Below are 27,568 nucleotides of genomic sequence, written 5' to 3'. Positions count from 1 at the left end.
ATCCAGGGCAAAGCCCCGATGGAGATTCAGATTCGATATATATTTCCAGGAAGCTCTTGAATTATGAGATTTAAGGAGTATCACCGAATATATAGAAACTGTCACAACATCCCGCGTTACTCTTTGTTACACTTAGTAATGAGCTTAATTAAAACACAATCTGGTATTAAAAGATGTTCCAAATAAGTTACTGCTTCTCAAATGGTAGCGGATTCGGATCATCTAATTTTTAATTAGTTTGACCTAATTAACACTTAATTAAAACATTAAAAATTGTTTTTCATTACTTTTAACAAAAAAAGTGCAGTTACTGCCACCTAGTTATATAACCACCACTAAATTTAGAGCCCAGAACAGACAAGTATGAAATTATTACAATGAAAAGGAAATGAATAGTACTAAATAGAACATGTATCACATCTGTGTACAATGACCCCACCCCACCCCACCCCCCCACAACAACTGAAATGTACGGCTGTAACTCCCCCCCCCCCGAAATTGCTCCCTACGGGCCTGGATAATAGGCATAAGAATTCCAAATACTAAATATTTTGTTGATATTTTGATATTTGAAGGTATGGTGTTCTACGAATTCAATGCACCATCTTTTTTATCAGACCTAATATTTTATCTTTTAAAAAATCAATTTTAGGCAATTTTTTCATGAAAATTACCACAGTTTCAGAAGATGTGTGGAAACACCGAACTAATATAATTAAACCATGTCATCAGTTTTAAACCCCCCAAAAATCTATAACAAGGAAATTTTAATTTTGCCCACCTCCCATATGGGCCACCTGAAATATAGCCTATTTAGTAAATTTTCCGTAAATTAAGAGTGAAATATCTAAGATAAATCATTGGGTTTTTTTAACATCCCTATTATACTGTTATGTAATCATTCCATTCAAAAAATACTCCACTTTACAGTATAAAAGAGAATGTAAAGTGGGGTATTTTTGGTATGGAACGATTATTTTGCGGGTTTTTTTTTTCCAGATTCTTCATATCATACATCATGAGGAGAGTAGCGTATCAGAAACCCTTGGCTAGCGAAGATGCATATCATATACATAATAAATAAGTGTATTCAATATATAATTTTTGACGAAATGTCCAAGAAGCTCCGAGGTTGAATATTGGGGAGGGGGTTCCTGTTCACAAGTTTAAATGTATGATCACTGTAAATTACAGTCTGTAACAGCGCGGTAAGGTCTCCGGCACAGCGCCGCAAGAGCTCCGTTGGCGCGCTCAAATGAAGCTCATGATCGCAGTGTGAACGCAGTGGTATAGTCGACGGCACTTGCACAGAGACCTCTCAGAGTCATTTGGGATGGTACTGCGTCGAAAGAACATCTTGTGCACGCAGTCAGCGCATTGTACATATGACATGAACGCGAAGTGACAAGTCCTTCTAGCACGTTAAGAGTATTACCATAGGAACCGGGGGGCGGGCGCCCCCCCCCCCCCCAATAATTTTGCCGATATATAGATTAATTATACTATAGAAAACATAGGTACTATATACTTGTGCCCCCTCAATAAAAACGTCTGATGACGTTTTTACGAGTTGATGGTATCAACTCATGTTATGTGACTTGTAAGGGATTCCCCAATGTATCGAAACTAATCACATTTTCATTTGAGTATTTTGCGTACAGGTTCTTGTATAATATTGGTTTATTTACCGTTTTCATAATCTACAGAACAAGAATATGTTTCCTGATATGCTTTAAAGTGTTTATAAACATAAATATTTATTATCAATTTTATTGGAATTTGTGTCCATCCGCGAAAGAAAATAGTGTTAGGGGCATGCGGTCAACAAAAGTGACATGTCGTGCAAACAAAGTTTTGATTTATAAATCAATAAATGTTTTATATAATAAGAAGTATTTTGAAAACAGATTTTTAAAGAAAATTCACAAAATTGAACATTTACAAACCAGGTTATTTTTAAAAGATTGACGTGCTGGTGGTATATAAATAAAGTAATTCTTGCTCTGTTATGCTAATGAACAGAGCAGTTTTTCCGCGTTAGTGATGAATCGTTCAACACAGAGAACACTTCCTATATTTGTAAACAAGGCGAGAAGTATGCAGTAAGGAAGGTCGAAGTAAATCAGCTACTAATCTCAAACGGAAGAAATGAGCTGTACTAGTTGAAAAAACAATTTTAAAATTAAAGTTCTTATTTCTTGTGCAAGCAATAAAATATTTCGATTGCTTAAAGGGTCAGATTTTTTCAGCAGCGGACAACTTTGTGCTCCAATTTCTTTTTCCCTGTTAAAAACAATGTTGAGAATTCCTGTCTTCCACAATCTAGATCTGTTTCACAGCAAGCTTTAAATACAGCAATGGTCACTTAACACGCCTATGATTCTTATCTCAATTGTTGGCACTACACTGGAAAGTGGTTTTCTTTAATATGTCCAGCTGTGTTTTGCTACCAGATGCTGGCCATGTTATAAAGTGAATTAATAGTACTGAAGGCGATAAATAAAAACAAAAAATTAAGTGGGATGTTATTGATAAATTAAATGTGAAATGCATATTTATAAATGTGAAATGATCAAGAAATCAAATTAATTCAATAGTAGATAGATCATGTAAATAGTCAATATCATGTCATTGTGATGAATTTAAAGTCTTAAGTCGAAAAGCCGAACGAATTTTTAAATATATACATGTATCAATGAAAGTCAAGTAGTTGAATTTCAAGAAAGGCTAAACCGAGAGAAATGATATATAAAATGTGCATGTCAATTAAAGTCAAGTAGTTATATTTCAGGAGTGACTAAACTAACCGAAATAACATATAAAATGCTCATTTCAATTAAATGTCAAGAAGTTGAATTCCAAGAGTAGCGTAATCAAGAATATTATTGTGAATGATCATAAAAGACAGGGGGCTGAATATCAAGAGTGGCTAAATCAAAAGATTTGAAATATCATATGTGCATGTAAATTTTGAAAAAAGGAGTTGAATTTCAATAGTAACTAAATCAAGAAAATTGAATTATGAAATCTACATATAAATGAATTGGAACATATTGATGTGCATTGAAAATGTCAAATTGTTTGTCAGTTTAAGAAAGCAGTGAAAATATTCAATAAGCATGTTAATAAAATAATTCAATTTGCGCTATTTGTAAATAATAATTCCCTATTTGTAATACTATAGTAGGTTTGACCTATTAGTTTTAGATATGTGTGTTTAAGGCTTTTTCTTTTTCTTTCTTTCTTTCTTTCTTTCTTTTTTTTTTTTTTTTTTTTTTTTTTTTTTTTTTTGTCTATTTAGGAGTTGTTTTAATACTGTTATATGATTTTACAACAGTTGTGCCATTTGTCCCTATTTGAAATTTCTAGTCATTTGATATATAATATTTCTGTCAAATGACATCGAGTGACCAAAAATTGTTCTCGGTAGTTTTAATGATGATAGTCTGTGCTCTGTGACCATTTCAATGATGGTATCCTTTAATATTTTGTAAAAATACGAATTACTTTAAATGCAAGCTACATTGCCATTTTATGAAAAATCCCAAAACTAGCTAGTATTATTTGTTTTCTATGTTTAAGGGTTCGATTTGTGATAAATTATCATACATTCCAGTAAATATTAAAGAACAAAAATAAATATACATGTTAAAAATACATGTTGCAAAAGGTGTAAATAAAATGATATAATTTTATTTCTCAAAGAAAACAAAAAGAAAAGATTTTAAAGTGATAGCTTTCATCATTGAACATAATATCACATATCCATATATGGACTAGAGACCTCAACTCATTTAAGAGGGCTGGGTGGTCGTGGCCATTTTTAGACTATATTGATCTCCTTTAAAAGAAGAGCTCCATATAAAGATATACAAAAATGATCAAATTTTAAAACTAAAATGTATGAATTTTTTCTTTGCCAAATGATAGTTGACAGCTTAAGATATCATATCTAAAAAAATAAGTTATATCTGATGGTTAATTTGTTGACCCCCAGCCTCCTTAAACATTATATAATCAATACCATCAACTCGTAGTAGTACTTTCAGTACTTTGATTGTTTGTTTGTTTGTTTGTCAAGGAATTTTTAGTAGTTGATAGTGCCCCCAACTGAAAATGTATGACTGTGCCCCCCTCCCCCCCCCCCAACTGGAATTGCTTCCTAGGGGCCTGAAGAGCACTGATGCAGGTAATCGTCAGTAAGAACTCCGTAGAAACGCAGTAGCATGCCGCGTGAGCTCCGAAAGGCCTCGGTCGCCGTGACATAATGATTTGTCATTCCACGGTGATCCCAGAAATTTAAGACCGCCTCGCCAACTCTGTGGAACAGCAGCCCTAGTGTGACAGGAGCTGTAAAATAGACAGAATTCCAGCGTTTCTTTATGATGTCAGTTGAGACATCGGAATACATAATAAATCCAAGAAAAATCACAGTGGTCAGTGATAAATATGAAAAATATTCAAACACATAGAGACACAGAGAACGAGTAAAACCACAGGCTTTTGGATCGCTTAAATCAGACTTTTAAAAAATGGGGTGTATAAAAAAGATAAAGGTATGGAACTCCTTACATAGGATACCCACTTTCGCTAATAAAATACTTTTAAATCGAATGCTCTAAAGAGTTTTACTTTTTATTCATATCTATTCATATATAATCAATCTACATTACTACCAAAGGTGTATGGTTATATATGATGAGCAAGGGTGTCTCTTCTAATATTGTGAATTTCATGGCCCGGGCCCTGAGTCAGGGGATCTGGTTATGTGGCAGGGCTCTATTGATTATATAGTGAAAATGCATTATTTCTTTGAAAATCTTCTTCCCTACCCCAGTATATTTAGCAGAAAAACTAAGTGTATGGTAATGATAAACAGGGTTGCCTGTCCCAAAATTTTGAAATTCCTGACCCCTGGGTCGGGGTTCTGGTGTAAGAATGGGGTTCTATTGATTACGTTGTAAAAATGATTTTTCCCCCTTATTTATAGCCTCAGGGCATCTAGGGAACAAACAGTCTGAGAGTACAATGATATTTTTAACAGATGTTTGAAATTCTGGACCACTTAGTCTGGTGTTCTGTGTTGGGCAGGGTTCTATTAATTTGTATTGTGCTGAGAGAAGTTATTTCCCCTTGCTATTCACCTATCATATTTAATCACTGTAAATAATCTAATTGAAAGCTCAATTGAATAAGAGAATTAAATAAGAATGTTTTCAACAGGTAATACAAAAAGATCTTTTCGCAGCACTGTTAAGGCGTACTTCGAAGAAATCAACAGAATATAAACGTGCATAAATACATACCTTATTAAAATGAATTTCAATTTTGTAAAGGTACTATATTATCTTATGACTTTAATATTCTTTGAAATAACATTGCATACCCCGCTCTGTAGTGAATTTGGTTTGGTCACGTTATTTGATAGTCACGTGATAAATGCATGTAATGTGTATTGTATGTAGGTCACAAACAAATTTCAATATCGCAAGGGCATACCCTAGTTAAAATGAAAAATTAAAGTATTGGATTGTTTCTACATAACTTGTAGTTTATGGAAAGTGCTGCTGCTTTAAATAGAATTCGCATTTTATTAGTTTAAATTTCAAGTTATCTTACTAATGTCGCAATATGTGTGACCTTTACCAAGTATTTTATGTATTTATTAAGTTAAGCTATCGATTTGAGGAAAGCAGCAGCACTTTTCAAGTTAAGGAATATGTCCATTATGTGTATTCAAAAAATGGTCAAGATCTATGAAGTGTATGCCCTTGCGAAAAGGCGATTTAATGAGGCACCTCGGCGTGAAACATGCACACCCTGTATACAAAAACACGGTAGAATTAATTCAGTACATTCTCTCGATATTTTTTAAATAATGGCAATAAACAAACGTTTCAGATTTGTATTAATGGTCTACCTAAGATTTTCAAATAATATTCTGTTTGATAATAAAATGCATTTTTCACTGTGAAAAAATTACTTGATCCGCCTCTCACTGCACATAAAATGCGTCAAACTTTACCACGATGACGTCATGTCGACAAGTGCATTGCGATCAGTGACTTGTTTATATCTTGCTGTGTGCGATTTAACTAGCGACAAAAATGAATGCATTGGTAAGTTTTGATGTAGTTCATTACTCTTATGCAGTTTAGATTCGCAAATTATTTCATTTTCTGTTACTGTGAGGAATTGCTACATGTATATTTGTGTGATGTCACAGTAAACTTTTCCCGTATAAATTAGGCCCCGCCCCCTTTATGCAGCCTTAACAGAGCTGCGTTGTAGCTTTTTAATGGTCAAAAGATTAAACTAGAAATATGTCCAAAGGACATGAATGCCCCGCCAAGGGTATATTAGTAATGCAATATTTTAACACAAATTGAGAGAGTGAGGTCAAGGTCAAAGGAAAGGTCAAGGTGAAAAAATATTGATGCAGTTGAATAGCTTACATCAGTATGTATCAGCATATGAAGTTTGACACTAATTTAAGAAAAAAGTGAGGTCAAGGTCAAAGGAAAGGTCAAGGTCAAAAATTGTTGATGCAGTTGAAAAGGTTACATCAGTACGTATAAGCATATGAAGTTTGATAAAAATATTATGAATGGTTTCTTTAAAACTGAGCTAAACACTAATTTAAAAAAAAAGTGAAGTCAAGGTCAAAGGAAAGGTCAAGGTCAAAAAATATTGATGCAGTTGAATTGCTCTCATCAGTATGTATCAGCATATGAAGTTTGACACTAATTTAAGACAAGAGGCCCACGGGCCTTATAGGTCACCTGAGTATCGTGTAACAACTTTCCAACAATTGAATTTGGTTTGTATTTTAAACCAGAGGCCATGTAATTCACAATTTTGAAAGAGGCACTATTGCTCATCATAACTATACACTTAGCATGCTTACTTTGATCACTTAATACCCAGAGGCAGAGCAGAGGAACAAAAACAAGAGAAGTAGGAAGATCAGGATCAACAAAATAATTAGTCTAGTATTATTCACTATCAACTCAGAAATTGAGTTCTAATCTGTCCCCCACTTAACACTATCACCATGCAGACTATTAACAAACTATTAGTGCTTCTGTACTATTTTTAAACCCATATTAAGACCTCTAGCATTGACCTGTCTTATGGTCTTTAAAGAACTTTTAATAAGATAAGTTATTTTTGTCTCATTTTTATTTATCTATTACTTACAGGTCTACCTGATTATTAAAACTAAGAAAGTACTTTTTTAATTATACGATAAACATTCTTGCATAATTATCTTATTCTATTAACCTTTCAAATACATTATTTACAGTGATTAATTATCAAAGGTGAATGGAAAAGGGGAATAACTTCTCTCAGTAGAATACAAATTAAAAGAGCCCTGCCCAGGACCAGAATGCTTAGACGAATGGTCCAGATGTTTAAAAATCTGGTAGAAATACGCTTACTCATATCTTTTAAACTTTTACTCAGTTTGCTTCCGATATGCCCAGAAGCAGAGAAGAATTTCACAGGTACAATGCGTTTTCACTACAGATTCAACAAAACCTTACCCTAACAGCAGAACCCAAGACCAAGGGTCAAGAAATTTACAAATTCGGAAGAGTTACCCTCATCATCATTACTATGGACTTCAAAGAATTAACACTTTTCACTATATTATCAAAAGCCCACCCCCCCCTCCCTCGTTATGCCAGAACCCCTGACCCTAGGACCACAAGATTTAAAAATTCTGTTCGAAGCTCCCATTTTCATCATAGCTAAGCAATTTATTTATCAGCTCAACACTAAGGAGCCACCAGGATTAAATAATGATTAATTAATAGAATTAATGCTTTTTCACTATATAATCAATAGAGCCCCCCCTCCCCCTCCTCAAGAACCCCAAAAACTGAGGCCATATATTTAAAAATTTTGGAAGAGGCATCCTTGTCTATCATAATCATGCACTTAGTTTGTTTAAATAATCTCCAGTAGCAGAGAAGAAGATTTTCAAAGAATCAATGCATTTTCACTATATAATCAATAGAGCCCCGCCCTAACACCAGAACCCCTGACCCTGGGGCCATGAAATTCACAATTTTGGAAAAGGCATCCTTATGCATCATAACCAGGCACTTAGTTTGTTTAAATATTCTCCAGTAGTAGAGAAGAAGATTTTCGAAGAATCAATGCATTTTCACTATATAATCAATAGAGCCCCGCCCTAACACCAGACCCCTGACCCTGGGGCCATGAAATTCACAATTTTTGAAAAGGCATCCTTATGCATCATAACCATGCACTTAGTTTGCTTAAATAATACCCAGGAGCAGAGAAGAAGATCTTCAAAGAATCAATGCATTTTCACTATATAATCAATAGAGCCCCGCCCTAACACCAGAATCCCTGACCCAGAGGCCATGGCTTTCACAATTCTGGAAGAAGCCCACCTCCTCATCATAACTATGTACTTAGTTTATCACCTTAATGCCCAGGAGCAGAGAAGAAGATTTTCAAAGAATTAATGCATTTTCACTATATAGTCGATAGAGCCCAGCCCTAACACCAGAACCCTTGACCCTGGGGTCATGAAATTCACAATTTTGGAAGAGGCACTCTTGCTCATCATAACTATGTACTTAGTTACTTTATTAAATATCCAGAAGCAGAGAAGATGATTTTCAAAGAATTAATGCATTTTCACTATATAATCAATAGAGCCCCGCCCTAACACCAGAACCCCTGACCCTGGGGCCATGAAATTCACAATTTTTGAAAAGGCACTTTTGCTCATCATAACTATGTACTTAGTTACTTTATTTAATACCCAGGAGCAAAGAAGAAGATTTTCAAAGAATTAATGCATTTTCACTGTATAATCAATAGAGCCCTGCCCTAACACCAGAACCCCTGACCCTGGGGCCATGAATTTCACAATTTTGAAAGAGGCACTCTTGCTTATCATAACTATGTACTTAGTTCCTTTATTTGATACCCAGGAGCAGAGAAGAAGATTTTCAAAGAATTAATGCATTTTCACTATATAATCAATAGAGCCCCTCCCTAACACCAGAACCCCTGACCCTGGGGCCATGAATTTCACAATTTTGAAAGAGGCACTCTTGCTTATCATAACTATGTACTTAGTAACTTTATTTAATACCCAGGAGCAGAGAAGAAGATTTTCAAAGAAATAATGCACTTTCACTATATGATCTATATAGCCCCACCCTGGGGCCAGAACCCCTGACCCTGGGGCCATGAATTTCACAATTTTGGTAGAGGGCTCAATGCTTATTACAATGATGCCAACAGTTTGACTGCTTGATGTCCAGGAGTAAAGAAGAAGATTTTTAAAGATTGCATTATTTTTGGTGGTTTTAGCCCCACCCCTCAGGCCCCAGGGGAGCAGGGACCATGAAATTCACAATTTTTGTTCCCCTTCACCCATAAATGCTGTATACCAAATTTGGATGTAATTGGTCCAGTGGTTCCAGAGAAGAAGCTAAAAATGTTCAAAAGTTTACGACCGACGACCGACGTACGACGACGGACGAAAACGGATAGCAATAGGTCACCTGAGTTTACTCAGGTGACCTAAAAAGTGAGGTCAGGTCAAAGGAAAGGTCAATACATGTTGATGCAGTTGAATAGTTCTCATCAGTATGTATCAGCATTTGAAGTTTGATAAAAATATCTTGAATGGTATCTTTAAAACTGAGCTAAACACTAATTTAAGAAAAGTGAGGTCAAGGTCAAAAGAAAGGTAAAGGTCAAAAAATGTTGATGCAGTTGAATAGCTTACATCAGTATGTATCAACATATGAAGTTTGATTACACTATCTTGAATGGTATCTTTAAAACTGAGCTAAACACTAATTTAAGAAAAGTGAGGTCAAGGTCAAAGGAAAGGTCAAGGTCAAAACATGTTGATGCAGTTGAATAGTTCTCATCAGTATGTATCAGCATTTGAAGTTTGATAACAAAATCTTTAATGGTATCTTTAAAACTGAGCTAAACACTAATTTAAGAAAAGTGAGGTCAAGGTCAAAGGAAAGGTCAAGGTAAAAAAAGTTGATGCAGTTGCATAGCTCTCATCAATATCTATCAGCATATGAAGTTTGATAAAAATATCTTGGATAGTTTCTTTGAAACTGAGCTTTGAACAGAGCTATATGCAAAGCGTGACGGAAGGACAGAAGGACAGAAGATGGACATGACAAACACTGTATGCCCTGGCCATATTCATGGCGGGGCATAAAAATAAAAGTTAAATAAAAATGAGACAAAAACACCTTATCTTTGTACATAAAATGTTCTTCAAAGACCAAGAGAAGCCAGTGTAAAGGATAATGTCTTCGGTTTTCTATTACCTTAACTAGCCAAGGTTTTCTGATCAATTACTCTCCTAACAAATCCAAGGGTTTACGAAGAGAGTAGTGGATCATAAACCCTTGGCTAGCAAAGATGGTTTACTACAATGTAACAGTACTTGAGTTTAGTTAGCATGGTGACAATGGCAAGTAAATAGATCTACTTGAATGTTTGTTACTGAGTAATAGACTAATTATTTTGTTGATCCCTGAGCATCCTACTTATCTTACTTTTGGGCTTCATCTATCAGTCTTGTATGGATCCTTTACAGTGTTGTATTATACTAGGTGACTGCTAAGGCCCTTGGGCCTCTTACTGAGTACAACAGAGATTTGAAGTATCTAAATACCTTACATGTATCTCAACAATAGCAAGGTTGACATACACATGTTTTATAATAAAGTCACATTTTATTCACAATACACAAATTAAAAGTCATCATGACAAAGTCTTCAATAAAAATTTAAGATGCACAGCATAGTGTAGCATTTGCCTTAATGCTACATGAAAGTTTAGTTTAAAACACTGTGCTAATATCCTCCATGAAACAAATGTAACAGTTCCAGGTCTGACACTTCTGTTATAATGAACCAGTTCCTGGATCATGTCTATGTGCAATGATATGTACAAATGTAGTTCATGGTGGATGAGGAGAACAAAGATTTATCATCACATGATTCAGACAGTGAATATTTCAATGAAGAGAATGGAATATTCCAATCATCCTGAACATCCCCGGCACCCACAATGTACACACTCCACAATCTTGCCCTAAAAAGGAAGGACATGGATCTGATTACTAGTACCAGTATATAATTCAAAATTGGGAAAAATTGTAGCTTAAATGGTGATTTCTTTAAAATTAAAAAAGTTAAAATGACAAAGTACAGCTTTTATCTTAAAAAACTAGCTTGAAATGAATTGATATATAATGAATTATCAATGAATTCAAATATGTCCTTAACTATCTTCTCTGATTTTGTATGACAGATGTTGTACTTACTGCCTCTAGTTTGGACTTGGGGACTCGACAGATACAGTTGGCTCCAAAATTAGTGTCCCGTGTTTGTATACACCTTAGGCAGCACAGATTTTCATAGCCCTGCTTCTTCCACTTAGCAATCAAATTCTTGTCTGCAATATTCTCTTTCAGGCAATATTCATATAACTCTGTATTAAACCAAAACAAAATAAATGTATTGAATAGAACAAGACTACAGCAATAATCGTCTAAATCAAGTGTTAAACTTTTTAAATACAAACTAACTGTCTTCTACAACATTTATAAAATGAACTACTGTACAGCAGGTTAAAATCACGCAAAAGATAGTGATTTGTTCAACTTGCAGCAAATCGGGGTCGTTTGAATTCACAGAAAAGAAAATTATACCAAAAATTTTTTCAGCAGCAAGTATTTTCCTTGCGTATTGTTTCGATTCCAATTAAATAGAACGAAACACTGTACTGTAGGGGTGGGACGATACACAGATCTTACGATACGATACGTATCTCGGTACACATAACACGATACGATACGTATCTCGATATTATGATAAATTATAGGGGTGGGACGATATACCGATACAACGATACATACCGATATTTTCTTCTAAGATACGGTTTACGATACAGGTATTAAAATATCGGTACGAAACGATACACGAACGACCTATCCAAAAATTGAAAATGAAAGTAGTTGTCCTTGGAAAATGGCGGCTTGTATGAAGCGAAGACATGATATTGATATTGAAAACACGCTTTAGAAGTAATAATGTGTAGATAAGGGGTAAATCATTTTCACTTTTAAGCATCCTCGGAAGATGTGACAAGAAAAGTTCAGTTTGGAAAGCGTGTTATATATATACAGAACGTATCGTTTCCACAACAGTTGATATTAGTCCATCTGGTACTAACAGCTCATAACAATGTATGGATTCTCTAATTTCAAGAATTTGAAATTTTGAAACAAATTGTGGATTTTTTTTTAAACTCAACTTGGTTACAGACTTTCAGCAATTAATATTAATGTACATGTGATGTTTTTTAAATGAATTTTTAGACAGTGTTCTTGATGAACTACACAACTATTTGTAAACAACTTGTTTATAGACATTTGGCAATATGTACAGTCATGTAACAATGTTTTTGTACATTTTAAGTCAATGAAATTAATGAACTTCAAGTATTAATTTCAAAGCACATATGATTTGATATAGAATAATTTGTAGATTTAATATCAAGACAAAAATGAAATAAAATACAAAGTTTTTTTTTATAGTTTTATAATTTATCATAATATCGAGATACGTATCGTATCGTGTTATGTGTACCGAGATACGTATCATATCGTAAGATCTGTGTATCGTCCCACCCCTAATAAATTATAAAACTATAAAAAAAAACTTTGTATTTTATTTCATTTTTGTCTTGATATTAAATCTACAAATTATTCTATATCAAATCATATGTGCTTTGAAATTAATACTTGAAGTTCATTAATTTCATTGACTTAAAATGTACAAAAACATTGTTACATGACTGTACATATTGCCAAATGTCTATAAACAAGTTGTTTACAAATAGTTGTGTAGTTCATCAAGAACACTGTCTAAAAATTCATTTAAAAAACATCACATGTACATTAATATTAATTGCTGAAAGTCTGTAACCAAGTTGAGTTTAAAAAAAAATCCACAATTTGTTTCAAAATTTCAAATTCTTGAAATTAGAGAATCCATACATTGTTATGAGCTGTTAGTACCAGATGGACTAATATCAACTGTTGTGGAAACGATACGTTCTGTATATATATAACACGCTTTCCAAACTGAACTTTTCTTGTCACATCTTCCGAGGATGCTTAAAAGTGAAAATGATTTACCCCTTATCTACACATTATTACTTCTAAAGCGTGTTTTCAATATCAATATCATGTCTTCGCTTCATACAAGCCGCCATTTTCCAAGGACAACTACTTTCATTTTCAATTTTTGGATAGGTCGTTCGTGTATCGTTTCGTACCGATATTTTAATACCTGTATCGTAAACCGTATCTTAGAAGAAAATATCGGTATGTATCGTTGTATCGGTATATCGTCCCACCCCTACTGTACTGATCCCTAATAGAAGACAAAATGGTGTACGATTTACAATGTTACGCATTGAGATAATTTTTCTTATTTCTCTCTTTCTCGTTTTCTTTCTTTCTTTTCATTAAATATTTTTTAAATACATTTGAGTCTATACACTAGTGTTTTTTTTTCAAGTGATTTCAAGTTGTATATATATCCAAACCATTCATGTAAACAAGAGGCCCAAGGGCCTTAACGGTCACCTGAGTATAATACAACAATTTAGAGAATCCATAGAGTATAAAATGAACTGAAAAGTGAAGCTTTGTTGCCCAAAAGCAAGAAAAACAGGGTGATCAGGTTCAACAAAATAATTAGTCTAGTGTTCATTAACAGTTCATAAATTAGGTTCTAATCTGTTCCCCATTTATCACTATCACCATTACAGTATATTAACAAACTATCAATGCTTCTGTACTATTTTAATTCCTTGTTGAAATCTCTTACATTGGACTCTCTTGGTCTTTGATGAACATTGAATAAGACAAGTTATTTTTGTCTCATTTTTATTTATCTATTACTTACAAGTCTACCTGATCATTAAAACTATGAAAGTACTTTTTGTATTATACAATAAAAAATCTTGCAAAATTCTCTTATTCTATTAACCTTTCAAGTACATTATTTACAGTGACTAATTATCAAAAGTAAATAGCAAAGGGGAATAACTCCCCTCAGTAGAATACAAATTAATAGAGCCCTGGCCAGGACCAGAACACTTGACAAAATGGCCCAGATGTTCAAAAATATTTATTAAAACTTTTACTCTTTTTGCCTCTGATATGCCCAGGTGCAGAGAAGATTTTCAAAGAAATAATGCAGTTTTTACTACAGATTCACTACATTATCAATAGAGCCCCCCAGCCCCCCCCCCCCACCTCCCATCCCCACCGAGAAACACCAGAGTCTCTCACCCTGGGACCAGAAGTTTATTCATCATACATGTAAGTAATCACTTTGTTTATCTGATTAACACTAAGGAGCAGACAGGATTATTTAACAGAATTAATGCATTTTCACTACATTATCAAGAGCCCCACCCTTACACCAGCACGTCTGACCCAGGGGTCATGCAATTCACTACTCTGGAAGAAGTAATCATGCTCATCATAACTATACACTTAGCTTCTTTGCTTTTTAACCAGAAGCAGAAAAGAATATTTTCAGAGAAATTTTGCTTTTCACTATATAATCAATAGAGCACCCCCCCCCCCTTTTCACCAGAACCCTTGACCCTGGGGCCATAAAATTCACAATTTTGGAAGGGGCATACTTGCGTATCATAACAATGTACTAATAGTTTGTTTAAATAATACCCAGGCGCAGAGAAGAAGATTTTTAAAGAAATAATTCACCTTCACTATAGGATATATATGGCCCCGCCCTAGCACCAGAACCCCTGATCCAGGGTACATGAAATTCACGATTTTGGAAGAGGCATCCTTGCTTATCATAACTATGTATTTAATTTGTTTAAATAATACCCAGGAGTAGAGAAGATTTTTAAAGCATTAATGCATTTTCACTATATGATTTATATAGCCCAGCCCTAGCACCAGAACTCTTGACCCTGGGGCCATGAATTTCACAATTTTGGTAGAGTCACCCTTGCTTATCATAACTATGTATTCAATTTGTTTAAATGATACCCAGGAGTAGAGAAAAGGAATTTTCAAAGAAATAATGCACTTTCACTATATGACCTATATAGCCCCGCCCTAGCACCAGAACCCCTGACCCTGGGGCCATGAATTTCACAATTTTGGTAGAGTCACTCTTGCTTATCATAACTATGTATTCAATTTGTTTCAATAATACCCAGGAGTAGAGAAGAAGATTTTCAAAGAAATAATGCACTTTCACTATATGATTTATATAGCCCCGCCCTAACACCAGAACCCCTGACCCTGGGGCCATGAATTTCACAATTTTGGTAGAGTCACTCTTGCTTATCATAAATATGTATTCAATTCTGTTCAATAATACCCAGGGGTAGAGAAAAAGATTTTCAAAGAAATAATGCACTTTCACTATATGATCTATATAGCCCCGCCCTAGCACCAGAACCCCTGACCCTGGGGCCATGAATTTCACAATTTTGGTAGAGGGCTCAATGCTTATTACAATCATGTCAACAGTTTGACTGCTTGATGTCCAGGAGTAAAGAAGAAGATTTTTAAAGATTGCATTAATTTTGGTGGTTTTAGCCCCACCCCTCAGGCCCCAGGGGGGCAGGGACCATGAAATTCACAATTTTTGTCCCCCTTTACCCATAGATGCTATATGCCAAAATTGGCTGAAATTGGTTGAGCGGTTTCAGAGAAGAAGCTGAAAATGTTTAAATGTTAACGCACGACGCACGACGACAGACAAAAACGGATAGCAATAGGTCACCTGAGTGACTCAGGTGACCTAAAAAAGAAACCCTTTGGCAGGTGTTTGCTCAAAGGTATGTTTTGAGTAGAGTACAGAGTAGTATTTACTGCATTATATTTAAATCCCTCTGAATCTAAAACACTTGCAAGTACCGATAGTCAAAATGTTGGATTGAATTCATGTGTAACAGTGTTGTGTTTACTACGTAAGTGTCTTGATTAAGGATAATAAGACTGAGTGATATGCACGGGTGAAATCTAACAATACATTTTTTATATCCAAGGCCCAACAGATAATTACATGGCACCCCTACTGGATGACAGAATTAAAAGTTAGTTATAGATGGTTTTTTACCAATTAAGCTTAAAAAAAAAACAACAACTACATGTTAGACTGGGATTGATCCATACACCCGCATAATTAGGAAGACAGTCTATATCTCTATCTATATTGATTACTGCTTTTATGTTTGCAAGGGAACACAGACAGAGTTAACGTATCTAATTACAGATATCAGTAATATTTTAATTTATCTTTATCAATTTTTGAAGAATTATTCACTGTATGTTGAATTCACAGAATTTTTATTTCCATGAATATAGCAAATATTAACTTTGTGAGTTAATTTCCTGCTGTACAGTAATTAACCATGAATTAGTTTAACATTTATGAGGTTAAGATCGGAATTCATTAAATCAATGATAGTTTACAATTGTATATTCTTAAAATTTCGAAATCAATCTCTTTGTTTCAATTTCTCATAGCACCATACATTTAGGTTTTTAGGACAGTCTGCATGGTTATACATTTCTTTGTCTCAAGATTTACATTATCCTTTATGCGATTGTATGCTGACACATTTAATATCATTTAATACATCGATAAAAATCTGAGCTATTGGACGTACGTCTACTGATGGCTTTCCTTCTGTAAAATAAATCATAAATGTATCTGGACTTCTGATGGTGGAGTCGGAATATTGGCCAAAGTCCTTCAACTTTTCTCTTCCCTTCATGTGGATCAGTTTCCGCTAAAATGAATTTGAGGAAAAATCTGATCATGTTCATAGTCTAATATTCAGAATGATCTGAACATATTTTATCAAATAAATATATACAAAATGTTCTATCCGTGAACTAAAAACTTCGTCAACAGATAAATAGAATCTACATATAAACAGATAAATAGAAATGTATATTACCCTCTCTCATTTTAGCATCAAGCTCGTCAATTGTGGGCTCAATGAGTTCCCATCCCTCCGGCGGGGGTTTTCTGCTTCTTTTTACTTTGGGCATAACTTCTTTCTAGTTCTACTTTTGGAAAAACGTATGAGAGACGAACAGACAGACGGAACTGTTTGGAATTCCTCGAGGTTTACCATATCATATATGAAGACTCCCGAAACTTTAAATCAAGGGAGAAATCATTATTACACTCTACAATAACATCTCAGTGGTGATATGTAATGGGATTTGAAATACTGATACGAACTACTCCCTTGAGAAAAAAAGGCAAAGTGTGGACGATTGCATCTGAACATGCCAAGAGGTAAATATGAATATAATTCAATTCATTTTCTTTCTTTGGGGTAATAAAGGATGGATATATTTTATATACTCAATTGGAATGTCATATAAATCCATTAATAGCTGGAGATAAATGGTTATATTCAATCCCCAGTTATTTGATTAATGTACCTTTATCTTATTAAAATAAAAGAAAATAAAGGTTTTGTTAATCTAATATACAAATATTTTTTCTCTTAAAATCGTACTTTAGAAAAATCGAAATATTGAGTTTTGGACAGTTAATTGTTTAGAATCAGCTCGAATTTTCTCTTCAAATGATATATATGTAAGTTTGTTGCATATATTCGTATCATGTGTGCTATGATATTTTTATTTAGCTTCTACTTTTTAAAATTGCGGAGTTTCTACGAAATTTACACCATTTTAGTAGCTTCATTGGATTGTCAGGTAATCTTTGACCTCTGTGCCTTGGGTGCCATCATGTGCATGTGAAATATTTGGAAGTTAACAAGTCAGTACCCATTATATAAATTTTAAGTTGTTAATAATGTCAGTTTTTCTTCGATAGGAGGGCGTGGTGGAAAGGGAGGGGGGTATGGTCCCAAGAAAAACTACAAAGGACAGAGGCGACATTTCACAGATGCAGAGGAGCTCAAACAGCAGCAGGAAAGGGATAAAAAGCAGCAAGATTGGAGGGTAACTATTCTAACCAGGTTATAGTGGGGATACAGTCTATGCGAAAGTTGGACCACACAGGACATTTGGTCCTGTGTAGTCAATGAACACACAGGACCGAACCAAATTTTGTCAGACTGAAAAACCTAATGTAAAAAAGTGAAACACATGAAAATACAGAGTAGTAGACTAGCTTTACAGCTTTTCTTTAACAAGGGATCACTCCTGCATAATACTGTAGATGGACCATTCGGTTTTAATCACATTCATTTACATATTTTGATTTCTGTGATATTTTTTTACTGTAACAAACATTTAAATGATACCACATCAAAATAATAATGCTCAAAACTGGACACTGACACATCGGACATTCTTGTCCGGTGTAAAAAAAAGATGCATCTGACCAGAGGCACTGTACATCGGTCAGGTCTGACGGTCCGATGTCTTTCGCATAGACTGGGGATATACTAGGGCTGGGATAATACCACTTTTTCTATATTGATATATATCACGATATTTGAGCCACGATACGATATGAATAACGATATATAAAATTGGTTATAAATTTTTTTTTTGTATTGAAATGAACAAAACATTTCTTCACAAATAGAACAGAACAGAACATTTATTTTCTAATTTAGAACCCATAACAGACAAGTATGAAATTATTACAATAACAAAGAAAAGATATGCCAATGGATAGTATAACAATTTGTAAATGACATTGCTCATTTCAACAATAATATTGTACTATTTCAGTTAAAGGGAATACTATATATAAAAGTGTATGGCTACTACAACATGTTATCATTTATGAATTTGCCCACAGAATTAAAAGTTTCTTTGTCTTCAGTATTGAGTAACCAAAAAAGTTTTGTTCATCATCTAATGCCGAGAAATTTGGAAATTTACTTTTAATTGATTGAAAAATTTCTTTTCTTTGATGATCATATTTTTTACATGTTATCAGAAAATGAGTTTCATCATCTACACTGTTAGAGTTACATCTATTACATAATCGATCTTCTCGAGGGATGTTGGTAAATCTTCCCACAAATAAGAATAATTTATTCAAAGAAGTTGTATATTTGTTGTAAAACAAAATCATTTTACACAAATGGTATTAATATTATTATGTATTTCATATCTTTAATTACATTTAGCATATTTATTTTATATATTTAACCCAAAATGTTAAGTAAACATAGAAAAACAGAAGTCAAAATTTTCTGACGATATTTCGATATTTCCTCATACGTATCGATATGCGTATCATCCTCACATTTAATTGATATCTCGATATATCGTCCCAGCCCTAGGATATACCGTCCAACAGTCAATTTGACAGGGTTCATACAGACCATGAAAAGTGCTTGAATTTTGACCCAGTAGCTGAAAAGTGCTTGAGAATGCTGAAAGGAAAATCCTGGAAAAGTGCTTAAATTTGCATGTTATGTGCTTGAAAATTTTTCCATGGTGCTTGAATTCTGAGCTTGAGCAGCTATTTAAGCAAAGCTTTAAAGGAAAAAAAATACTCTGTTGATTTTCCTTTTTATAACATAACCAATAAGAAAATGTTGGAAAAACAAAAGTGCGAGGTTAAATGAGCCGAAGAAATTTTTAAAAATCCCAATTATATATTGTGTAAGTTCTTCTGAATGCATGACTGAATCGTCCAAAAGAACTTGAAAAGTGCTTTAAAAATAATGATGCTGGGCTGTACAAACCTGATCTGACAGCAGGGATTTAGTCACATAGTTATGAGAATCAAACTGATTTTTACAGAAACAGAAATTTTACTTAAAATGACTGATGTTTTACAGAAATAACAAATTATGACTGATATATAATTATAATGGGAAATATCTAGATAGCAAGAGAATACAATTTAAATATAGAATTGCCATTGTTATTACAGAGACAGCAAGGTATAGACAGTGATGAGGAGGAGGAGGAGGGGAAAGAAGCCACCCCCCAGAGCAGAGGTGCCCCGGGGGATCTCCCTCCCTCAGATTCAGACTCCGAAGAGGACAGTGAGGACGAGGTAATCCAATCAGATGAAAAGTTTATATTGTTGTTGTTCTTACTGATTGATTTTGTCAACCTTGCACAGTTTCCCCTGAAAAATCAATTAACTTACCAGTAATTTCAATGATCGATCTTGACATTTAGTTTTGTTTTGCTTATATTTGACTTTTGTCACCAAGTTTTTTTGAATGGAGATCCCAGATGTCAATGTCCAATCAGAATTTTCCTCTGGTAACCATTTGTTTACAAAAATGGGTTGCATGACAACCTTTATTTATTGATGTTTTTTCATTGCTTAAAGAAGATGTAAAAAAATATATTTTTAAAAAAGAAGTAAATGAATTAACAAGATTTAATCTCAAGTTCATGAAATTTTTTTTAATTTCTTCAAAATCAATTTAAAAAATAAAAGAAGTAAATAAATTAACAAGATTTAATCTCGAGTTTATGATAATTTATTTTAATTCCTTCAAAATCAATTTTTTTTTAAATTATATATTTTTGAATTAAATAAATGACTATTAATCAGGAAATTGACAATGCTTTTAAAATTTAATGATATTTTAAGTTAAATAAAATGTTTAAAGAGAAGGGATGTACGTTCACCTATAATAAAGTAAAAAAAAAAAATCCAATAAATTTCATTTTGGACAATTAGTGATCAACTGTACCAGTTGGAATCATTATTAATTTCATCAACTTTATTTGTAACTAAGACAAATTGAAGTGTATGTTGTTCAATGTATTAAAAAATGGAGAGAATTACTGAGGGTCTTATTTTTAGGAGAGAAAAGCAAAAGGGGTGGAACATTTGATAGACATTCAAAATCCAAACCGAGCTGGAGGAAGGCAGCTAAAGAAAGTCACAGAACTGGATACAGGCGGAAAAACCCAGCTAACGAGACGTGAGAGGTACATATAGGAATTACTGTAAATTATTGTTAGGTATGTCAATTACACCTGAATACAGGTGGGAAAACCCAGCTAACGAGACGTGAAAGGTACATATATATGAATTACTGTAAATTATTGTTAGGGATGTCAGTGACTCATTAGGAATGACAGGTAAGTCTCATTTATTGTAGAATGTACATTCACACGGGAAGGAAGACTTATCTCCTAAATGATACACACCATTTAGGCCAAAAAATTAATCTTTAGTTTCTCAGGCCAAAAATTCTAAATTCAATGTGGCAGGCAGTTTTTGTTGTTGGTTTTTTTTTTATAATTAGGCATTCTCTTTTTTCTTGTCGGTCAATAAAATGATAATATCAAATGATTATTACCTTTTTTGTACTCTTATGTTAATTATAATATGTACTCAACTTCAACTAATGTTATTCCAAATATTTTTATTAAAAGTCAATTCACCAATAACCATTTAAATTAAAAGAAATCATAAAAACATCATATATGAAATGGGGCATAACTCAATTTTCTTTTCAACTTTGAAAAAATAGGAATTCGACTTATTCCCCCTTTTTAAAACGTCAGTAAAATTGATCAATGCAGCAGTGTTTGACCTAATGCGGAGGACCCTTAGAAACTATTAATATTTTTGGGCCTTATGTTTTAAGTTCAATGAAGATCCCAAATTTGATTTTTAAAAATACACGAGACATATTTCTTTTATTTAAAGAGAAGAAATAGAAAAACAGCAAGCTAAAGCTCGCTATCAGCAACTCCACATGGAGGGGAAAACAGACGAGGCTAGGGCAGACCTAGCTCGCCTGGCAATTATACGGAAACAGAGGGAGGAGGCAGCTAAAAAGAGGGAAGAGGAGCGGAAAGGTAGAGTAATTATTATTGTAGTCTAAATATAAACTTATGTAGGATATAGTCATACTACATATGGCTGTTTCTTTGAACATTTTTATTTAATGAACAAATAATAAACCAGGTTTATCCTTGATGTATAAAATGTTAAAATGGATAATTTAAGTATAACTTTGTTGTCATGGTATTATGATCACATATTAAAAGGTACAAAAACAATGTTTGGCAACTGTATATATGTTGTTATATACACAGATTTACTAACACATCTATTCAGGTCTATCAAATTTTCAAAAGGTATTCATTTTTCCAAAACTGTCAAAAATGATTTTCACTTTCTGTAATTGTAGCTGCAGAGGAGGCGAAAGGAAATAAAAGCTGATACAAAATAACCCTAGTTAATGAAGTAAGTAATAATGCAATGAAGTTATGTTTTAATAATTGTGTTAACATTAAATTATGTTCATGGACCAATAGGGAAATAAATATGACTTTGACAAAATGGTCCAGAAATCTGTCCATTATGAGATTCCCTTAATATTCACATCACATAATGACTTTAAAAATTAATGAAATGCAAACGTAGTAATCTGTCAATGTGATAGACTCTATCCAGGTGACCCCCCTCCCCCCTCCCCCACCTTTCCAGGTCTTTATAAGTCCTCCTGTTACCCTAATAATTCTTCGTATTCTCCACCTGTGAAGTAACAATAAAATCTGTAGATTTACAGATACCCAAATCCTTGCATCAGATAGATGTTGATAAATGGACACTGTGAATCCCATAGGGTATTAACATTTTGATTTGGGGTGTACAGAAGTGGGTTTTCATGGACACATAAAGAACCTTGGGAAGGGAACCAGGACTCACACTATAATATGGGATAATTTTTTCCTCTATCTAAACCAGGCACCTGTATTGATACTGTGTTCCTTTTGCCAAGTGATCACAAGCAATGCATCCAATAATCTCAGATTTTGACATCACACCACAGATTCTGATTTTGTCTAATTATACCCCCCGCAAACGAAGTTTAGGGGGGGGGGTATATTGGAATCACCATGTCTGTCTGTCTGTCTGTCCGTCTGTCTGTAGACGAGATTTTGTCCAGGCCGTTTCTTGGAAACTATTGCAAGGATTTGTCTGAAAATTTGTACACTTATTATTTACCATATGAAGATGTGCACCTGTTTTTTTTTCATCATGATTGGATAATTTTTCTGCATTTTACAGGTGTTTTTTTCATTTTTATTGTGTGGTTTTGTCCGGACCTGTTCTCAGAGGCTATTGCATAGATTTGTATGAAAATTTGTACACTCATTATTTATCATATGAAGATGTACACCTGGTATTTTCAACATTATTTGATAATTTTTCTGCATGTTACAGATGTTTTTTTTCATTTTTATTGACTTAGTCATTATGGGTTTATAAATGTCTAAGGTTTGAGACATAGAATCTAGAACATCTGTACAAAAATGTGAACTACAGCTTAAAACTACTCATTAAAACTAAAAAAAACCCCAAAATATCACCTGGTATTAAAAACAGTTTTTACATTACACAGCAGATAGTGTAAATCCATTTGTCCCTTGGGAGTAATGAGTGGACATGCATCCAGTTAAAGATTAATTAATGAGTTCAGTGTGGGAAGTTGTTAGGGCATCTCTGATCAAGCAGGTGTTATCTATATCTCCTGGGAATTTGGCAAAAGAATTAAAGATTTCTGTTCTCTAATTCTCTTAATTGTAATTTATTGTCTGTCAAAGTACTGACCAGCCTTTTATTTTTAAAATAAATTTGATAAAAAGTTATCAAGATTAATTTGATTTTGTATAATACATGTATGTTGTTGTTTTTTTCAACAATCAATTTCAATGTCATGTCCCACAAAGATGAAAGATAGTTGCAATGTATTAAAAAAACAAAGTAATTACAATGTATTAGTGTTGCTATTTTATTAGGTTGCACCTTAGTTTCATTCGTTTAAAAAATATAATGAGCATTATATTTTTACTCTAAATGTTTATAAGAAAATTGTGAATATAACCACTTAGATCCATAAAATATTAGTAATTTGACACCTTCTCTAAAAAACCCAGTGGGGGGTAGTATTTGTCCCTTTTGGACAGTTCTAGTTATTCTTTAGTTCATGATTACTTTTTTTTATCCGTATTTTTTTTTTTCAGGTGACATCTGGAGCTTTCTGAATCTTGAGTCTGCTCTTCATTTGATGAGATGAGGATAAACTGTTTTTCTGTCAAGGAACATTACTCTGTTGTCAGAAAATGAAAAATTATCCTCTAGTTTTTGATATTTTGATAAATATAATCAACACCAGTTTCTCTATTTCTTATCTGAATATTAAACAGCACAAGATTTAACAAGAACCCAAGAACAAAAACAGGAAAAAGTTTTATTTAAAAAAGTAAATATCAGAAAATATACCCTATATGTTAACTATTTAGATACATGTATTTTAGAGTTATCAAATTACATATTACCTTTCTTGTAAGTTTTTGTTTCTTTCACTGCCTTGGTGTGTTTCTAGGAAACACAAGAATATGAATGCCCCTTTTCTTCATAATAATGCATGATGATTGAGCAAACGTATGATTTTAATTACAATGTAGATCATATGGATTAAAAAGGAATGTTATGTAAATGTAATATTGAGAATCTTATTCATAAGATAAGAAAGATTCAAATGCTTTTTCTCATTTATAGAATCCAAAAATCATGCAATGATAGGCAAAATATAATAATTTTCATGGATAATGGGAAATACATAGTCAAAGCAATGAAAGACATCCCTAAACACATATATTATTTGACCTATCAAAACTGTCCCACAAAATAAAATTTCATGTTTGCATTGCAAAGTTTTGGTTGTAGTTACTGTACAGTTTTTAGACTGTAGCTTCTATATATATTGAAGATAAATATGTTGCCACAAGAGAATTATGTAATTATATGTCTTCTTTAAATTGAAATTTTTGCCTGGTGCAGGTTGTAATATGTTCTGTAATTCTTTTTTTCATAGATTCATGAAATGTCTTTTTCTGCCCATCAATCTATTACTGTAATTGGATAAATACATTGTATATTGATGTCAATCATGCTTTATTCCATTGCATACACAATAAAATTCAATGGACAAAAAACGATTTTTTCAAAGTTGATCAGTGTCAGTCAATCAGGGAACAAATACTAGTGAATCAAATTGATGCAATATAATTTCATTATAATCAATACCTAAAGAAGTTGTTAATTATTCAGTACTGGTACATATACAGTCAAACCTTGTTATCTCAAACTCAATGGGACCGAGGAAAAACTTCGAGATATCCGAGGATTCGAGATATCAGGGGTAAAATACTTAAATAATAAGGGGTTGGACTTTATCAAATCACTTCAACATATCCATGGTATTGGAGATATTAGTGTTTGAGATATCGAAGTTCAACTGTAATTAGTATTCATCCCGATAAAACTTTTAAAATGATACCTTATTACTTATATTTACATTTGTGACTGATTTATTACAAATAGTAAGGTACTAAAGTTTTAAACCCATAATTGATCTGTTTTTTTTAAAACTCAGTGGTATAAATTGAATGTGTTGAACACGTCAATCACTTATGACGTCACTATGAAATTACGTAGATCGTTTATGACTAAATGATTAATTTATGGTCATATGACAAACTTGTTTTACACAGGTATAAAAACGCCTTGTTCAAATAGTGTTATGTAAGGGAAAACGTTTGCGAAAGTAAATACAAGTCATTTAAAACGTAAGTATAACATCATCTTTTGTTCTTTCAATACTTTCTTTTTCTTGAAAGGCCCATGCAAGACAGTCCAATAAGTTACCTGTAACCATCCAATAAGTTAAAAAAATCTGATAAATTATAACTTATTGGACTGCTACGGGTAAGTTATTGGTTTAAGAAAACACAACAAAGACGTAAATAAATAAACTGTCTTCACCCTCGAAGACACAACCCATGATCTTATTCCCCATGCAGGGCTTTCACCTGCAAGTCAAGGAGTGGTCAACGGCAACAAATTATGTAGCATGGAGAATATGACTGGACCGGAAATTGAACCCATGACCCCTGCATCACTAGTCAGGAGCTCTAACACTGAGCTACCCAGACCGATATCCATGGCCTAAACCATTACATTTAAATCCACCCGGTGCCACACTTTTATGACTTCTAATTAATAGTATAGAGGCTTGTGTATTTCCCTTCAATTATCTACTTTTAATGTATACAATGTATTCTTTTCTTCATACAGAAAACAAAAAGAATGCAAATAGTACATAATATGCAGCTTGGCACTTCAAGGGGAACTATACCTCTGTGTAGCGCACTTTCTTCTAGAACAAGAATTATTTACTCTCTGTTAACTTACAAGCATTCTTGTCAGTAATGAGCTGTGGTGGATTTCTACTGTATATACATTTGACCAATTTAAAAAACGAGAGGCCCATGGGCCACAACGCTCACATAAGTTACTTTGGCCCTGCTGTTCTTCACCAGATTTTCCCTTGTAATAATATCTATTGTGGCCCTACCCCCAGGAGTCATGATTTGAACATTTTAGATTTTACACCATCCCAAGATGCTCCACATAAGTTTCAACATTTCTGGCCCAGTGGTTCTTAAGAAGAATTTTAAAGATTTTCCCAATATATTTCATTGTAAACATTTGATTCCCTATTGTGGCCACACCTTACACTGGTGGTTATTATTTAGAATCTACACTACCCTAGGATGCTTCCACATGTTTCAGCTATTCTGATCCAGTGGTTTCTAGGGGAGAAGATTTTTAAAGAATTTTTCCTATATATTTCAATGTAAAAATTGGATTCCCTAGTGTGGCCTCGCCCTACTCCCGCAGGTCATGATTTGAACAATTTAGAATCTACACTACCCAAGGTTGCTTCCACATAAGTTTTTGCCATTTTGGCCCAGTGGTTTTTGAGGAGGAAGAAAGGAGAAAAAAGGATTTTTTGGAAAGATCATTTCTATAATTTTCAATGTAAAAATTTGATTCCCTATTGTGGCCCCGCCCTACCCCTGGGGGTCATGACTTTAACAATTTACAATTTTCACTACCCTAGGATGCTTCCACATAAGTTTCAGCATTTCTAGCACAGTGGTTCTTGAGAAGAAGATTTTTAAAGATTTTTTCTATAATTTTCAATGTAAATATTTGATTCCCTATTGTGGACCCGCCCTATTCCCGGGGGTCATGATTTGAACAATTTAGAATCTACACTACCCAAGGATGCTTCCACATATTAAGTTTCAGCTTTTTTGGCCTAGTAGTTCTTGAGGAGAAGATTTTTTAATGACCCCACCCATATTTGTCTTTTCTTGATTATCTCCCCTTGTAAGGGGGCTTCGCCCTCCATTTTAAGAATTTAAACTTTCCTCCACCCAAGAATGCTTTGTACCAAGTTTGGTTAAAATTGGCCCAGTGGTTCTTGAGAAGAAGTTGAAAATGTGAAAAAGTTTACAGACGGTCTGACAGACAGCTAGATGGAAGGATGACAGAGGGTGATCAGAAAAGCTCACTTGAGCTTTCAGCTCAGGTGAGCTAAAAATGAGGCACGAATTAGTACATTTAGCCTTAAGTTATCAACTATAACAGAAACTGATAAGCTTTTTGTAAAAACTAAAACC

The 27,568-nt window shown here is 33.6% G+C and overlaps 2 protein-coding genes across 2 annotated transcripts; one reads left to right on the top strand and one right to left on the bottom strand.

Annotated features, from left to right (window-relative positions):
* Positions 1 to 10,740: 10,740 nt before the first annotated feature.
* LOC133174866 (protein BUD31 homolog) lies at positions 10,741 to 17,172 on the bottom strand. The gene is made up of 4 exons (XM_061309972.1): positions 17,059 to 17,172; positions 16,765 to 16,887; positions 11,354 to 11,520; positions 10,741 to 11,121 (listed from the first exon to the last, which is right to left on the bottom strand). The coding sequence occupies exons 1-4, from the start codon at positions 17,150 to 17,152 to the stop codon at positions 11,071 to 11,073; spliced, it is 435 nt and encodes a 144-aa protein (XP_061165956.1). The 5' UTR covers positions 17,153 to 17,172; the 3' UTR covers positions 10,741 to 11,070.
* A 150-nt stretch (positions 17,173 to 17,322) lies between these two features.
* Positions 17,323 to 25,033, top strand: LOC133175102 (28 kDa heat- and acid-stable phosphoprotein-like). Its single transcript, XM_061310234.1, has 7 exons — positions 17,323 to 17,405; positions 17,955 to 18,082; positions 19,983 to 20,108; positions 20,877 to 21,004; positions 21,732 to 21,883; positions 22,219 to 22,274; positions 24,059 to 25,033. Exons 1-6 carry the CDS (start codon positions 17,396 to 17,398, stop codon positions 22,248 to 22,250), a joined length of 576 nt encoding a protein of 191 aa, XP_061166218.1. The 5' UTR covers positions 17,323 to 17,395; the 3' UTR covers positions 22,251 to 22,274; positions 24,059 to 25,033.
* Positions 25,034 to 27,568: the final 2,535 nt, after the last annotated feature.

The sequence above is a fragment of the Saccostrea echinata genome, unplaced genomic scaffold, assembly GCF_033153115.1.
Source record: "Saccostrea echinata isolate AGI-Se365-2 ecotype Australia unplaced genomic scaffold, CSIRO_AGI_Sech_v1 ptg000060l, whole genome shotgun sequence".
In the NCBI taxonomy this organism is placed as follows: domain Eukaryota; kingdom Metazoa; phylum Mollusca; class Bivalvia; order Ostreida; family Ostreidae; genus Saccostrea; species Saccostrea echinata.
Note: the sequence above shows the minus strand (reverse complement) of the source record. Positions and strands in the feature narration are given on the sequence as shown.